General features: G+C 36.1%; 1 protein-coding gene, 1 long non-coding RNA gene and 2 other non-coding genes across 10 annotated transcripts in view; 3 read left to right on the forward strand and 1 right to left on the reverse strand.

Annotated features, from left to right (window-relative positions):
- The window catches only part of SSH2 (slingshot protein phosphatase 2), a 239,208-nt gene that overhangs the window by 172,934 nt on the left and 50,342 nt on the right, over positions 1 to 15,932 (forward strand). For all 5 annotated transcript variants that reach the window (XR_012008569.1, XR_012008570.1, XM_072779192.1 and 2 more), the window contains 2 exons: positions 3,820 to 3,923; positions 6,452 to 6,516. Coding sequence is in view for 3 of the 5 variants with exons in the window: in XM_072779192.1 (XP_072635293.1) it covers positions 3,820 to 3,923; positions 6,452 to 6,516 (169 nt within the window). In the remaining 2 variants the exon portion in view is untranslated. The remainder of the gene's footprint in view (positions 1 to 3,819; positions 3,924 to 6,451; positions 6,517 to 15,932) is intronic.
- On the reverse strand, positions 1,700 to 14,711 carry LOC140606184 (uncharacterized). Of its 3 annotated transcripts, XR_012008573.1 has the most exons (4): positions 12,996 to 14,711; positions 8,882 to 9,414; positions 5,422 to 5,510; positions 1,700 to 4,025 (listed from the first exon to the last, which is right to left on the reverse strand). It is a non-coding gene; the product is annotated as an uncharacterized lncRNA (long non-coding RNA). The 3 variants fall into 3 exon arrangements; XR_012008572.1 differs by having other exon boundaries at positions 1,700 to 5,510; XR_012008571.1 differs by lacking the exons at positions 1,700 to 4,025; positions 5,422 to 5,510 and having other exon boundaries at positions 8,747 to 9,414.
- On the forward strand, positions 10,450 to 10,526 carry LOC140607656 (small nucleolar RNA U2-19). Its single transcript, XR_012009614.1, has one exon. It is a non-coding gene; the product is annotated as a small nucleolar RNA U2-19 (small nucleolar RNA).
- LOC140607654 (small nucleolar RNA U2-30) lies at positions 11,113 to 11,183 on the forward strand. Its single transcript, XR_012009613.1, has one exon. It is a non-coding gene; the product is annotated as a small nucleolar RNA U2-30 (small nucleolar RNA).

Consider the following 15,932-nt stretch of genomic DNA (forward strand, 5'->3'; position numbering starts at 1 on the left):
TGATCTTGGACAAATAAGAATCTCTTGAGACCGTCAGTCTATGTATAAATTGGGGGTAAAAAGAAATAGTGCCTACTTCATAGGATTGTTGTGAAGATTAAATGAAGTGCTTAGCTTAGTGCCCAGCATACACTAGGCATTCAGTCAAATTAGTTATTATTAGCTATTCACATGTCTGATTAGGAATGATTTTCTCTTTTGTTGAGCAAGTAATCTTCATGGCAAGAGAGGAATAGACAATCTTCAGTTGTATTCTTTTTTAATTTTTTAAATTTAAATTCAATTTGCCCACATATTGTATAACACCCAGTGCTCATCCTTCAATAGTATTCAGATAAAGATGTCACTCTGTTAGAAAGATGATCCTGTGTCATTTTCTTAAGGAGCTAAGTACTCTCCATCTTTAGACAGAGAAAGTGGTATCCTCTTTATCTTGCATTTTCCTTAATATAGAGGTTCTAAAGTCCTTTTGGTTTTGTGTTTAATTTAGACATCTGTAATCACCTATGGATGGCTCCATAAAATTTAATGGTGAAATCCTGTTTCTGTTCCAGAATTGGTCAACTCAGAAAATGTGTAGAAGTTTTTACTTGCTCTCTAAATTTTTAAATAGAAACCACCTCTATGTTGATTAAATCTTCAGGAAGCTTTTTCAGAAAGACCAATACTTACATAAATGAATCTTTTGCTGTTCTAGCAAATATACTAAGCTTTTACCTTACACTGAAGTACATGTGAATTACATATAATTAAATTTACATTTAATTTTATTCATCTGCAAATAAAGCATTTAATTTTCAAGTTGAATTTGAACCACCTAACCCTATTGTTGTGAATTTTATTTTTTCACTTCCATACCATTATACTGCTGTCCCATCTGTGATAGCATTTATAGAGCTTTTTGACTTTTGCTCAGTGATGATAAAGGGTTTTTGTAATCAGTCACACTTTTATTTCTGGTCCCCTGTAACCAACAGTATATGCCACTTTCATGATAATAGAGTCATAATCTGTAGAATAGAATAAAGAGGATTGACTGTATCATCCAGAGTGTGTCTGCCATGACTCTCTGGGAGCCTGTATTGCACCTTAGTACGGCAGTCTCCTGACCCAGCTGTATCTGTTGTGCATTTTATTCTCTCAGAAAAGTTCGCTGAGGTTTGTGTAAGTGATTCAAATAGAAAAGATTCTTTTCTCTTATGTTAGTTTGACTCCTGGTCTGTCTTTTACAATCAGGAATTTTTTTAGGTAGCTTTGAAATAAGCAAGGGTCCCTGGCCCTCCCTCAGCCCTCCCCCTGTGAAAGCACTTGCATACATTTTAAAGAACACACTTGGATTTGCTTTAAAGTATGAGCAAGAATAAATGTATCAAACCAGAAGTTCATTCTTAAACTAGTGTTTGCCAAAGAGAAACTGCCTCTGTCTCAGAAAAGGAATGACTGAAGTATGCTTGGTTGTTTTTAAGCTCTCTACAAATACACTTCTTTTGTGGATGTTGAGACCACTTTGCTTACCAGAAACCAAAGTGCCAACAGCTGTAACTTTGTCTGGTGATAGGTAGAATATTGGCCTGTATTTTTTAAGTATTTTCATTTGGTAAAGCAGACAATTGCTGTGTTGGCAGAAGTGTGAATTTCATTTCCTGTCTGTGGTGTACCCCACTCATCCTGTCACTCAAGACATTTTGTTTTAGGCTGTTCCTGTAATGTGAGTAAGACAGAGTGACCCACAGCAGGGTGACATGTGCATACCACGAACGTAACAAGAGACAAGACTTGTGAAACAGACCACAAGAGTGCAATGCTTTATTTAAAGATGAAAACAAAACAAAATAAAGGCAGCCCCTCCCAGCCGGCATGCAGATTTTTAAAGTGGCATCTGGATTTTTACCTTTGTTTTTAGAAGCATGTTCTAATCTATTTGGAAAGTGAGCTCAAAAGTTTATCAGCTTCATGCCATTTAATTTGAAGATAAAATTGAGTCAATGACTAACAACATTATAGAGGTGTTTTCATTTTATTTGCCAATTAACTTAACATCAAACATTTGTATTTATAATCCATTAACCTGCCACTTATATTGAGTTCTGTAACAATTATCTCTCTACATGTGAAATTACAGAATTTCTGTTTTCTTGTCCTAAATTACAATTCCTGCTGCAGTGATAGGACACATCAACTCAGTGGTTGAGTGTCTGTCTTCAGCTCAGGTCGTGATCCCGGGGTCCTGGGATTGGGTCCACTTTGGGCTCCCCAGGGGGAACCTGCTTCTCCCTCTGCCTGTGTCTCTGCCTCTCTATCTATGTCTTTCATGAATAAATAAATAAATAAATAAAATCTTAAAAAAAATAAAACCCAGGATGAATTAATTCATAAATAGCCATTGAGCACCTAATATGTGGTTGGCACTTATTTCCAATGTTGAGGATACATACTGAGCAAAATAAAATCCTTGCTCTTCACTGAGCTTATATTCTATCATAAAGAGATAACCACAATCAAGTATACAAAGTAAATAAATGTAATTTTAGTGAGTAATCTATATCCTGAAGGAAACAGAATAGAACAGCAGGGTAGAGTATGATTGGGATGGGGAAGAGGTGATGATGCTGGGTCTGTGACTTAAATAGTGATGGCCAGGAGAAAAGTGTCCCAAGTAGAAAATAAAAAGTACAACGGCCCTGAGAAGGGGCCTGGAATATAGAAGACACAAAAGAGACCAGTGTAACTACAGCAAACAAAAGGGAAGCTAGCACAAAATCAGAGAAATAATATATTATTGGATGTTACAGGGCCATGAAGTCTAAACTAAAGACTTCAACTTTTACTTGTAAATACAAAGGGAAGCACATTTAATATATATGTGTATTTTATATATATAAAATCCCCTTGGTTGCTCTTTGGTAAGTGGATAACGGTGATGCAGAAGTAGTTGCAGACAGACCAGTTAAAAGACTTTTTGCTGATAGAATGTCTGGGATTAGTTTCACTTTAGGGACAAGTTGAAGAGAGTAAGAATGTAGAAGAAACAAAGATTGGCCTTGAATTAAAGCTGAAATGTGTGAGAACATGGGGGTTTATTATATTATCCTGTTTCTGTTTGTTTGTAATTTTCTATAATAAAAAGCTTAAAAAAAAAAAAAAACCACCCATGTCAGCGGTCTAAGTGAAAATTATATTACTACTGTCCTGAACAGTACTCTAAGTCCCGTTGTACCTTTTATTTTCTACTTGGGACACTAAGAATTAAATTTATGATGGAGCTTTGGGAATTTTAAAAGCAACTAAAATGTTCTCAGATGTGTCTGCCAGCTTCATTTCTAGAGACACTTCTAAAGCAAAACTGAGAACTTTATACCTTGGTTGCATTTGAATTCAAAAATCCCTCTGCATAAGGGCATCACTCTAAAAAACTGTATTCTTATTGACTCCTCACACAGCTTTGTTTTATTACTTTTGTTTTATTGATAAGGAAATTTAAGCCCCCTAAAATTCATTCAGGTAAGAAGCAGCAGAGCCAGGATTCAAACCCAGGCAGTCTGGCTCCAGAGCCTTTACCATCTTGTTTCCAGAGCCTTTCATTCTTAACTGCTACCATTTAATATATAGAGAATATTGTAAGTTTTGTTTCAGAAAAATTGTCTGGAGTAGATAGGACTATGTAAATAAAAGGATCTCTTTCGATTTTATTTTTACTTCATCCCATGAAATTGGGACTTTGGAAGATGGGCAAGAGAATAACCCCAAAATGGATCTCCATCTCACTCTGATTTTTTCCTCCTTAAATAATCCATTTCCTTTTGACTTTTTTCCTTATAGCATCAGTGAGAGCTTTCTAACTGTCAAAGGTGCTGCGCTTTTTCTACCACGGGGAAATGGCTCATCCACACCAAGAATTAGCCACAGACGCAACAAGCATGCAGGTAAAGTTCCACATACGCCACTCCTTTCTTGGTTTCTTTGCCTTTTGTTTAGTTCAAAACAGCTGACAACCTCAGTCCCATTTCTCCAACGGTCCTGTAGAACTGAAAGAAAACACTGTACTGCACAGTAATCACTTTTCTCCCACTATTTTTCTGGCACTTAGCAAAACTTGTTTTATGTATGTGTGTGTGTATCAATAAATTTGTGTTAGAAACATATATTATGAATATATATGTATATATATATCTCAATCAATTTGTGTTGGAAAAATAATAAGGTACAGAAATACTCTAATTCTTATGTGACTTTTCAATTAAGGTTTCCCAGTAGCAGATACCCAGTTTGCTTATTGGCAGTACTTTTCACTGACAAACCTTAGCTTCCACATACCCAACTCACATAAGAAGCTTTACAGTAGGGATAGGGCTTCTTAACTTTTACCTGAACCTCCAAGAAGCCAGCTGGATCTTTGGGCCAATAGCACTTGGTGTAGGGACTTAGGGCCACTATCTGCCCAGAAATGGCTCTCGTCTACAAGTTCTCCATCTTAAAAATCCTGTCCTCCAGTCATTTTACTGATAGAACAGAAGGAATCTTAATTTTTAAAAAGCCTCAGCTGCTTAGCTCAATTATAACATGTATCTTAAGTCACTCTTCATTGTTTATACCTAACACTTTGTCTCCTTTTTTTTTAGACAGTTTTAGTAAAATACCATTCATATGCCATGTAATTCACTAGTTTACTCATTTAAAGTATACATTCAGTGGTGGGGTTTTTTTAGTATATAAAAAATTATCACTATAATTTTAGAACATTTTATCACCCCTAGAAGAAACCCAGTTACCCATTAGCAGTCATTCGCTATATCCTCCACCCTCCCTGCCAGTCCTACTAAACAACCACTAATCTACTTTCTCGGTATATAGATTTACTCATTCTGAGTGTTCCATAGAAGTTCCATATAAAAGAATTATATAAATGGCCTTTTGAGACAGGCTTTTTTCATTTAGCATAATGTTTTCAGGAGTCATTTACATTATAGTATGTGTCAGTACTCCATTACTTTTTATGACCAAACAATATTCTAGTGTGTAGATATACCACATTTTATTTTTCCATTCACCAGTAAATAGACTTTTGAGTTGTTTCTAATTTTTGACTGTTAATGAATAATGCTACTATGAATCTTTATAAGTTCTTGTGCAGACATATGTTTTCATTTCTCTTGGCTTTATACCTGTGAGCCCATACTGGTTCTTACACGTGAGACTAAGATTGTGTCTCTGGGTTTGAAATGTGGTAGAACAGACCTGGCCAAACATAATGATTCTCCTTTTTAATTTTGAAAGTTGAAAGATTCTGCAGTAATGGAATCAGTGAGAAGCCAGCATTGAAATGGGGGTGGGGATGGGAGGCAAGAAAACTATTCTTTAAGAGAAGGAAACATCAGGGGAAAAGGAGAAGCTTTCAGACTTGCTGACCTTTTAAACAAATACCTGTTCGCTAGTCTACTTCTCTTTCTTCTTGCCCCTCACCGCTTCTTGCACATATTAGTATTTCCTCTCACAGTTACAGTTGAAGTTACCTGGAGGAAGATTTTGTATGTAGATTTTAAGACAAATGTAAGAACAGGTTCCACTGGCATCTATGATCAAGTGGCTATGTCAGTCACTTTAGACTCTTAAAAAAGCTGGACCTGGGTGGCCATGAAATGAAGTTTTTTCTTCTCGGATTGTCATCATTTATAACAGTACTTCATCTAATTATCTCCTACTAGCCAAAGCTTTCTAGTGTAGAATAGGAAGTATAAGGAAATCTATAATACTTTAATACAAAAAAAATTTTCAATTTAGTTTTGTGGAATGTATAGAAACAAATGTGTATTCAAATAATGGTTGGCCATGTTAAAATACCTAACATTAGGTTCAATGGAATATATATTTCTTGGGATCCACAATATTTAATGAATACTCTTACTTTAATATCAGCCACTAATAACGGAAATCATTTTAAACCATTGACATTATTCTAAGGGGAAGCTAAAAATCTTCTTACGTTAAGTTCAACTGAAGATTTACAGAAATTAGAATGGCAAAATAGTTAGCTTTTTGTAAAGCTAGAGGTAATTCTAACCTCATTCATCACACACCCCATTTTCAGGATTCCCTCCTTACCACTTTTAGTGGGCCTGAAAGCACAGCCCTGCAGATCTCACCATTGCTTTCATCAACATCCACAATAGTTTGGAACTGAGATTGGTTTCAAGTGCACCTCCCATTGAACAAACATAAAGCAAATTTTAATATAGTATAGGCTAAAAGTGAATGTATAGAAATACAGTCTACCATCTGTCTTTCCACTTAAAAAAGAAGTTAATAATTAATAAAGACATTTAATTTATGTGTCTAATTGTAGTCCTTCAGTGACCCAGAACTTTCATTTATATAGGTTATTAAGATAGAAGGAATCCTCTCTGTTGATATTACAATGGAGAATAATTATTTTTTGTTTCATAAATTTCACCAGGTGATCTCCAACAGCATCTCCAAGCAATGTTCATATTACTCCGACCAGAAGATAACATCAGGCTGGTAAGTTAGTGTTATCATTATAACTCTTACTCAAAAGACTGTCAAGATGGCAGACATTAAGCAGTCATTTTTAATGTCCCAACAGAGTGCTGGAAACTATGTGGAACAAAAAAGAGTAACATGCCAGCTCTATCAAAGAGCTTAGAATAATAATTAAAAAAAAAAAAAGAGCTTAGAATATAATTGGGGATATGAACTAATGTGAAATGATGTGAAATAAATTGATTATTCAAGGCTGTTGATAAGCACCAGCTTGTGAGTTATTGACCATAACAACAACTAAAGTTCAAAAGAAAGAATACTTTGAGACTTGCCCTAGTTAGAAGGGTTTTATGTGTACAGCTGACCTTGAGCTGGGTCTTAAAAGATGATGAATTTAGATTGGTAGAGAGAAAGAAGACAGTCCTTCTAGATGAGGGCATGACTGAGGCAAATGCATGTAAGGGACAAGGAGAGAGTAAAAGGGCCAGGGATTTGTGCTGGTCTTAGAGTGAGGAGACCTGGGCTCAGGTCTTGGACAAGTTACTTAGCTTGTCTCAGCCTGCTTCCTCTCATCTCCTTTCTACATCTCATAGTCAAGAGGATCAAATGGATATGAAAGTATATTGAGAAGTATAAAATGCTGCCCAAATCTGGGGATTATTGTTACCATAAGGAAGATTAGATACCAGAAAACTAAGGCAGGCAGATAGGGATTTAATGCTTCAAACTAGAGGTCTCAAACTGACAGATCTGTTTTGTTTGGACCTCATTGGTGGTGTTTTTCACTCTGAGCCAGAATTTCAAAATTTTAAAATGGAATTTTACATAAAAAACCATAATTGGAGCTTGACTTCAAAATATAAAATTCTGGCAACACTGGGACCTTATTCTCACATGACAAAACTTGCTAGACCTGGAGGGGCAGACATGGATATGGCCTTGGCTCTTAATTTACCATAATTCCCCTATATCCTATTGTCTCCTAGACTGTAAAGCCAGGTGTCACCATTGTCATCATTTCTTCACTGTTAGTTTTCTTTTAGAATATTTAATTAAGGGGATCCCTGGGTGGCGCAGCGGTTTGGCGCCTGCCTTTGGCCCAGGGCGCGATCCTGGAGACCCAGGATCGAATCCCACATCGGGCTCCCGGTGCATGGAGCCTGCTTCTCCCTCTGCCTGTGTCTCTGCCTCTCTCTCTCTCTCTCTCTGTGACTATCATAAATAAATAAAAATTAAAAAATATATATATTAGAATATTTAATTAAAATAGGAAAAAAATGAGATGATATGTTTCTTTATGAAAAGTAAAGAGCATTTCTACCCATTTAATATTTCATATTGGCCTACTTCACTCATTTATATTCCCTATCTGACCCTCTAGATAGATTAATACTTGAAGATAATACCTCTGCCTCTTCAGTAAGCAGTAGTGTGAAACATTACAAGGTTTTGAGCAAAGAATTACATGGAATAGCTACAGTATTTAAGAGAGTGGCACCTGGCTTGCTCAGTCAGTATAGTATCCAACTCTTGGTCTCTGCTTGTGAGTTTGAGCCCCACGTTGGTTGTAGAGATTACTAAGAGAGAGAGATTCTTCAGAAGTAATACAGAATAGTAGGGAGGAGGAAGCCATCTTAAGTCATGGAGGTCTACTAGGTAGTTATTGTACCACTAATCTAAGCCTGTGGTGATGGGCCCTTCTAGGTTGGGGTGGTAATTTGGAAATTGGGTTTCTGTCAGCATGTTAAATTCAAATGGTTGATCTCTGCTTTTTCAATGGGAAGAAAGAAAATGAGTAGAATATAAGAATGACTCTAAAAAAATTGATGATCAGGTCTCTGAATTCAGTGGTAATTAACTGATTTTTCACTCAATCATTCTGTGTTCAAATTCTGTCATTTTTTTCTCTCAAATGCTGCCTGTATCACCTTCTTAAAATGGCAACAAATTTTTGTTGAGTGAGAAGTTTCCCTTGAAATTTAAAGAATATGAAATAAGAAATCCTTACACAGGGTCACCTGGGTGCCTCAGTGGTTGAGCATCTGCCTTCAGCTGAGGGCAGGATTCTGGGTCTAGGGATCAAGTCCCACATTGGGCTCCCTGCAAGGAGCCTGCTTCTCCCTCTGCCTATGTTTCTCTCTCTCTCTGCCTCTCTCTGTGTGTCTCTCATGAATAAGTGAATAAAAAAAAAAAGAAAACCTTACACAATTATTTTTTATCCTAATCTGAAAAATCACAGCATACATTTATGTAAGTCTTGTCTATATTTTTATATACTTCTATCATAAACACTTCTTTATAAGTGAACAAAGTGAGGTACAGTTCTTATAGGATTAATATTCTAAAGCAGTGATACTCAAACCTTAGAGTATATCAGAATCACCTGCAGAGCTTTGTTGAACTGCCATTTGCTGGACTCCACACACAGCATTTGATCTGGGGAGAGGAAGGCAGTAAAAATTTGCATTTTTAACAAGTCTTCCAGTGATGTTGATGCTGCTTATCCAGGAGTCACATTTTGAGAACATCTCCTCTAAAATCCGTAATGGTCACTTGCACATACTTGATGTCCATTAGATACATGTTTATAGTTTCCAAAACTTTTGTGGTTTGGTAGAGTTTGAGATCTGTCATCACTTTATCTTTTTCTCCTTGATAACCTTCTGGAGTTTAGCTTGCACTTCTAAATGTTAAAATAATTTTAACCACAGGAGAGCATTAAGGAAGCAGTTAGGAAGGCACAGTTGGTAGGATGCCTGGGTGGGTCAGTGGTCGAGTGTCTGCCTTTGGTCCAGGACGTGATCCTGGAGTCCTGGGATCGAGTCCCACATTGGGCTTCCTGCATGCAGCCTGCTTCTCCCTCTGCCTATGTCTCTGCCTCTCTCTCTGTGTCTTTCATGAATAAATAAATAAAATCTTAAAAAAAAAAAAAAAAAAAGAAGACAGAGTTGGCAATTAGCTTTTTTCTTGCCTTGCTAAACTATGCAGCTTCAGCTGCTTTACATTTATAAGATATAAATTCAGAAAATGTAACTGATGCTTCTGAATTAATGGCAAGCCATTTTACAGTTGTTTTGAATTGTTACAAACACATAGTCATTATGTTTCAGATTATTGAGTGAGTCATCTTCAAGAAAATGAGTGAATACATTGTATGACTTTGGACAAATTAGCACTTTTCTAACTGAAAGGAGCATTTGTATAGTCAAAGCAAGGCCTTTTGTTTTGAGTTAAATTTGGAATGCTAAAATTCTCATTCTGGGGCTTGTGCATAAGGTTAAAAGTTTGATAGTCAACTGAAAGCCCTGCCTTTATTTTTTTAACAACCCAACAACAGATAGTGGCACCAAATCCCACATTTAGAGTTGAAAATCAGACTAAACCATTTTTTCCTCCAGGGAAGCTCTGCATTTCAAATACAGTATCAAGCAGTAACTTCAGTACTTAGAAAACCATAGCTGGCGAAATGAAGACTGGTTTTTTAGTACTCTTGCACATTATCAAAGACCCATTTAATAAAAAAAATAGACTGGGAAATGAAAAACTTACCTAACATTTGAAGTAATTTTAACTAATGTTCTTAACCAGAACTAAGGTGCTGATAAGGTACAAGGAGATGTTTTTTTGAGTAATTTGCAGTAGAGTTTTAAAAAATAAGGACTTTTGGGGTTTTGTTTTTTATAGTACATTGATATTTTCCCCAAATGAAAATGGGTTTATTTTTTCTAAACATAAAATTTTCAAAACTCATACAATACAGGAAGGTATAAAGAAGAAAGTAAAAATCACTGTATATCCTATACTCTGAGAAAACCATTCTTAGCATCCTTCTGGTCTTTCGTGTGTGTGTGTGTGTGTGTGTGTGTGTGTGTGTGTGTGTGTGTGAGAGAGAGAGAGAGTGAGAATTGTCAGAGTATATCAGATTCTCTGACCTTTGCTCTTACTAAAGTGGATCAATAATGAAAATAGCCAAATCTGAGTATCAGAAGACATACTAGTCTCCCTGATTGATCTCTGTAGTTCTGAGAAGCCAAAGTATAAAGTAATTTAAAACAGTAAGACTTGGGGTTCCTGATTGACTTGGTTAAGCAGCCAACTTTTGATTTTGGCTCAGGTCATGATCTCAAGGTTGTAGGACTGAGCCCTGCATCAGGCTCCACACTCAGCATGGAGTCTGCTTGTCCTTTTTCCTCTGCTCCTTTCCACTCATCATGCTTACACGCACGCATGCTCTATCTCTCTCTCTCTCACATATACATAAAATCTTTAAAACAATAAGACTTATGTCTGAGGGTGAGGAGGGGTGTTTGTGTGTGTTTAAAAGTTGACATTGTAGGGGTGCCTGGGTGGCTTTGTTGGTTAAGCATCTGCCTTCTGCTCAGGTCATGATCCCAGGGTCCTGGGATTGAGCCTGGCATCTGGCTCCTTGCTCAGCAGGAGCCTGCTTCTCCCTCTCCCTCTGCCTGCCACTCCACTTGCTTGTGCTCTCTCTCTCTGTCAAATAAATAAATAAAACCTTAAAAAAAAAAAAAGGTGACAGTAGATAACAAGACTTGCTCATGGATGAATGAGATTGGGGGAAATGTGTGTGTATATGAAAGGCTAATCAGTTTTGAGCAATGGACAAAAAGGTTTTACTACTGATCTTTATGACTATGAAGGTTTCGACAATTGATTTGAGCTCAGAATTGAACAGAGAAAACAATATGTGTCAGAGCACTTTTTTTTAACAAAAATGAGATAAAAATATAAATGCTGACGTATAACCTGCTTACTTCACACTTTATTTTGGATATCTTTCCATGTCAACAAAACTGTTTTTTTTTAAACAAATCTGTTTTTAATGGCTACACAGAATATAATACATTTTTTTAACTTAAGAATTTCATGGTGATAGGCTAAAAAAAAATGAATCCTAAAACTCCTTCAAGCTCTGTTTCTTTTGAAAACAGTGTTCTTTAGCTTATTAGTGTCACATCTGAAGTCTATTTTAATTTTAGATAATGACTTTGCTTTGTTCTTTGGCTAGAATTTAATATTTACATATTTTTGAAACCTTTCTCTCTGATGAATTGGGTGAGCTGCCTGTCTAGACATTGGGACTTTATAATGTAGCTTCCTTGAGGATAAACATTGCATGCAGTGGCATGATGTAAGACTCTTGGTGAAAAGAAATTAAAGGCAAAGGTGCAGTGTAAGCTTAAGGAATAGTATTTCTTGATGTTACTGAGGACAGAAGTTATTTTATCAGGTTACTGTTTGTGAACTGCTTGTAATCAAATTACAAAATTAGTCACTGAGAGAAGTTTTAACATCCTTTGATAGATGAGCTTTGCAAACAGGTTGACATCTTATCAGAAATAAAGCAGAGGCAGATGACTTCTCAGACTTACCTCAATCCTCAGATTGCTGAATTAAGTTCACCTGACACTTGTAATAGGTTTCCAAATTTAAGCAATAATCGGACTTTCTTGGAATAATTTCATAGTTGCTGTTGTTGCAAATATTTATTTAAAATTCAAAATATTACTTTGACTGGACAATTAGAATAAACTTCAGTGATATCTTTTTTTAGTGAGAACTGGAGTTAATCAAATGCACCTGAGTTGTCTTATTTCAGTTGTCAATTCCATGTAAATTTTGGAGGAATTTAAGGAAACACTGGACTTGCTGCCAATTCTAATGTTAGGGTATTATGTACAAACTGCCATTTTTAATTACATGTCTCTGATTAACTTGATGAATTAGGTTATTAGATTTTGTCAATCTTCTTCCTAACAGGAATATGAAATAAACCTCCAAACCAGTTAGGTATTAGGTTTTTCTTTATGCTGTGGCTCTTAAAATTTTAATTTCTTAACCTTGAATCTTGAAGCCTAAAAGGGAATTTGAAAGTTCAGATCCATCCTCAGCATTGCAATTTTTTCTATAAGAAATTTCATCTCAACCAATTTTTTCTATAAGAAATTTCATCTCACCTCAACACATATATAGGTGTTGAATTAACGTCATGGCTTTTGACCCCCTGATTAAAGCTCTACTTCCTTTTAGTAAGAATTAATTGGGTGCCTAGCTGGCTCAGTTGGTAGAGCATGCAACTCTTCATCTCAGGGTTGTAAATTCAAGCCCTACCTTGGATGTAAAGAGTACTTAAAAATAAAATCTTTAGAAAAAAAGAACAATTACATTGTTACTCTCTAGAGGTCTGTGATCAAATCCCAAGGCCTCAAAATGCCTTTCTTCCGTGTAAGAAGCTTGGCATTGAAAAAATCTGAGTTGCACCTATTACTCAATTCTAAATCAATGTAAAATGACTAGGGTCTTCCCCATTAGGTTTGGGACCTGATGTTATGATTATATTAATTAGCAAGGGAAGGCCTAACATTTGAAATGCTCTTGATATTATGAGTAAATAAACACACCTCATTTTTTAAAAAGAAATAACTAATATTTGCCCTGAATATCCAAAATAAACAAACAAACAAACGTTTGCTTACCTGCTAATTTAGCCTGATAACTTATACGATGGGTGATATTTGTGGAGGTTGTTTCTTTTTTCTTTTTATCAGTTTCCACTTAGCCAGTCAGTTGCCACTGGTTGGTGTAGAAGCTGTGGATAAATTATCAGGAGCACAGTTCAGTTGTTCCCATTCCATTTGTGTTTGATCCTTGCCAGAAATTCTTAGAGCCTTGACAGAGGATAAAAGAGCCTCTAACATATTCAGGAAACTGAACTAAAGTTAGCTCAGAGCTTGCTGAGGCAAGCCCAAGTTTAGATATATAATAATATCTGAGATCTGTTTATAAAAGATTCTAGTTTACCTACAACTGGGTTTCTGAATAGTTTAATATTTTATGATGTGTTCCTAGAATCAGAGAGTCTGTGCTGCCTTTCAGGCCTCCTTATGTGTATTTACTAGTATCCATAGCTGTATGTGTATAATGCTTGTTTAACCCAGCCCACTAGGGTTAGACCTTCATCTATTTAAATATTAGTTCTTAGCTTCTCACAAATGAATTTGGTTTCTTTGTTACTTTATGAGACATAAAGTTAGCAATACAGCTCTCTACCTTGTGTACTTAGAATCAGAATGGTAGGCATTACCTTCTTGTTGCATCAGCACCTATTAGAAACAAGCTTTAATTTTTTTTTTTTTTTTTTAAGAAACAAGCTTTAATGTGGCAAATTCTGCCTTTGGTGCTTCCCTACTTTTTTCTAGGAGTATCAGAACAGAAACGAAGAAATAGCCACTGGAGTCGCACCTCTGCCTTGCTAAATGGCTCACTTAAGCCATGTGACTGGGTCTCTTTTTTTCTTTGCCTGGCTACTTTTTTTTTTTTTCTGGCTACTTTTGAATTAGTGACAGAATTGAGGGAAAGGAGAAGCACTGAAAGAATCCTGAATAGAAATTTCTGCCCCATTTCTGAGAGATGTCTTATGCCAGTTGATGAGATTGAAACTCTGTGTCTCTTCTGAAATAAGGAGTGGGGGGTATTTTATACAGAGTAAACTGCCTCTAGTACACAAGTTTCCTGGCTATTTATTAACACATTAAAAGAAGAGTGACCCAGAATGTATGCTCTGTGAAGGCAAGGACCATCTGGTTGCCTTCAGCGGGGAGTCTGCTTTTCCCTCTCCCTCAGCCCCTTCACCCCCCGCTCATACTCTCTGTCATTCTTTCTATAAAATAAATAAAATAAAATAAAATAAAATAACTATTGAGATATAATTGACATTCAAAAAGTTGTACATATTTAATATATACAGCTGGATGAGTTTGGAGATAAGTATACATCCATGAAACCATCACCACAATCTATGCCATAAACATGTCCATCATTTCCCAAAGTTGCCTCCAATTCTATTAATAATAGTTACTATTATAAGGACACTTAATATAAGATCTCTTTTAACAAAATTTTTAATAGATGTTTTTGGGGAGCACTTTTAGGAAAATTGAGCAGAAGGTACAGAGATTTCCCATATATCCTCTAGCCCCACACATGCATAGTCTCCCTCATTATCATCATCCCCCCCCAACCAGAGTTGTACATTTATTAACAATTGATGGACCTACATTGACACATCGTTATTACTCAAAGTCCGTAGTTTACATTAGGGTTCAGTCTTGGTGTTGTACATTCTGTGAGTTTTGACAACTGTATAATGACATGGACCTATCACTTTGGGTATTAAACAGAGTAGTTTCACTGCTCTGAAAACTGTTCCCCTACACACCATGGCAACTACTGATCTTTTTACTGACTTCATAGTTTTGCCTTTTCAGAATGTCATATAGTTGGAATCATACAATATATAGCCTCTTGGGGTGCTTGGGTGGCTCAGTTGGTTAAGTGTCTGCCTTCGGCTCAGGTCATGATCTCAGGGTCCCTGCTCAGCAGGGAGTTGTTTCTCCCTCCCCCTCCCTCTCTCCCACTTGTGCTCCCGCGCTCTCTCATTCTCTCTCAAATTTAAAAAAAATATATATTCTTAATTTGTAGCCTCTTTTTTTTTTAAGATTTTATTTATTTATTCATGAGAATAAAGAGAAAAAGAGAGGCAGAGACACAGGCAGAGAGAATAGTAGTCTCCATGCAGGGAACCCGATATGGGACTCGATCCCTGGACTCCAGGATCACGCTCTGGACTGAAAGCAGGCACTCAACCACTGAGCTACCAGGGCTTCCCTGTAGCCTCTTTAGATTGGCTCCTGTCACATAGTAATATAAGTAAGTAATATAAACAGTAAATATAAGTAATAATTTAAGATTCCACATGTCTTTTCATGGCTTTTTAGCTCATTTCTTTTTAGTGCTGAATAATGTTCCATTGTCTGGATGTATTTAATTTATCCGTTCACCTACTGAAGGACATCTTGGTTGCTACCCATTGTTGGAATATATTAAAGTACAACCTTAAAATGGCACCATGTTATTTTACTCCAGGTACTTAAGAAAAAGGTGTAACTACAGTGTCATTGTAACACTAACAGTAAATCCTTAATATCATTAAGACACTGTCCATATTCAAATGTTCAGAAGGCCCTTTTAAAATACTATAAACAATCAATAAATAAAAATTTTTTGACAAAAAGTAATATAAGCCTCTGAAAAAGCAATTTCTTTATCACTGAAACTAAAGAAGGAAATCTTGTAGTGTATAATCTGTAAGATTTCAATAGAGTGCACTCCTCTTATATTAATAGCTTGCTTTGTATTATAATTGTTTGTAGGACTTGTATCTATGAGTCCAATGCTCACATTCATATACCTCACATTTCCCTCCTCAGTCTTTAGAACATGCCCTGGTAGTTCTTATTATAAATTACGCTAGTAGCCAGTATTTATTGAGCTTTTACTATATGCCAGGCACTGTGCTTTATATTCACTATTTCATATGATTCTTATAATCCAATAGGATAGGTATTATTTTA

Source organism: Canis lupus, chromosome 16, assembly GCF_048164855.1.
Source record: "Canis lupus baileyi chromosome 16, mCanLup2.hap1, whole genome shotgun sequence".
Lineage (NCBI taxonomy): Eukaryota > Metazoa > Chordata > Mammalia > Carnivora > Canidae > Canis > Canis lupus.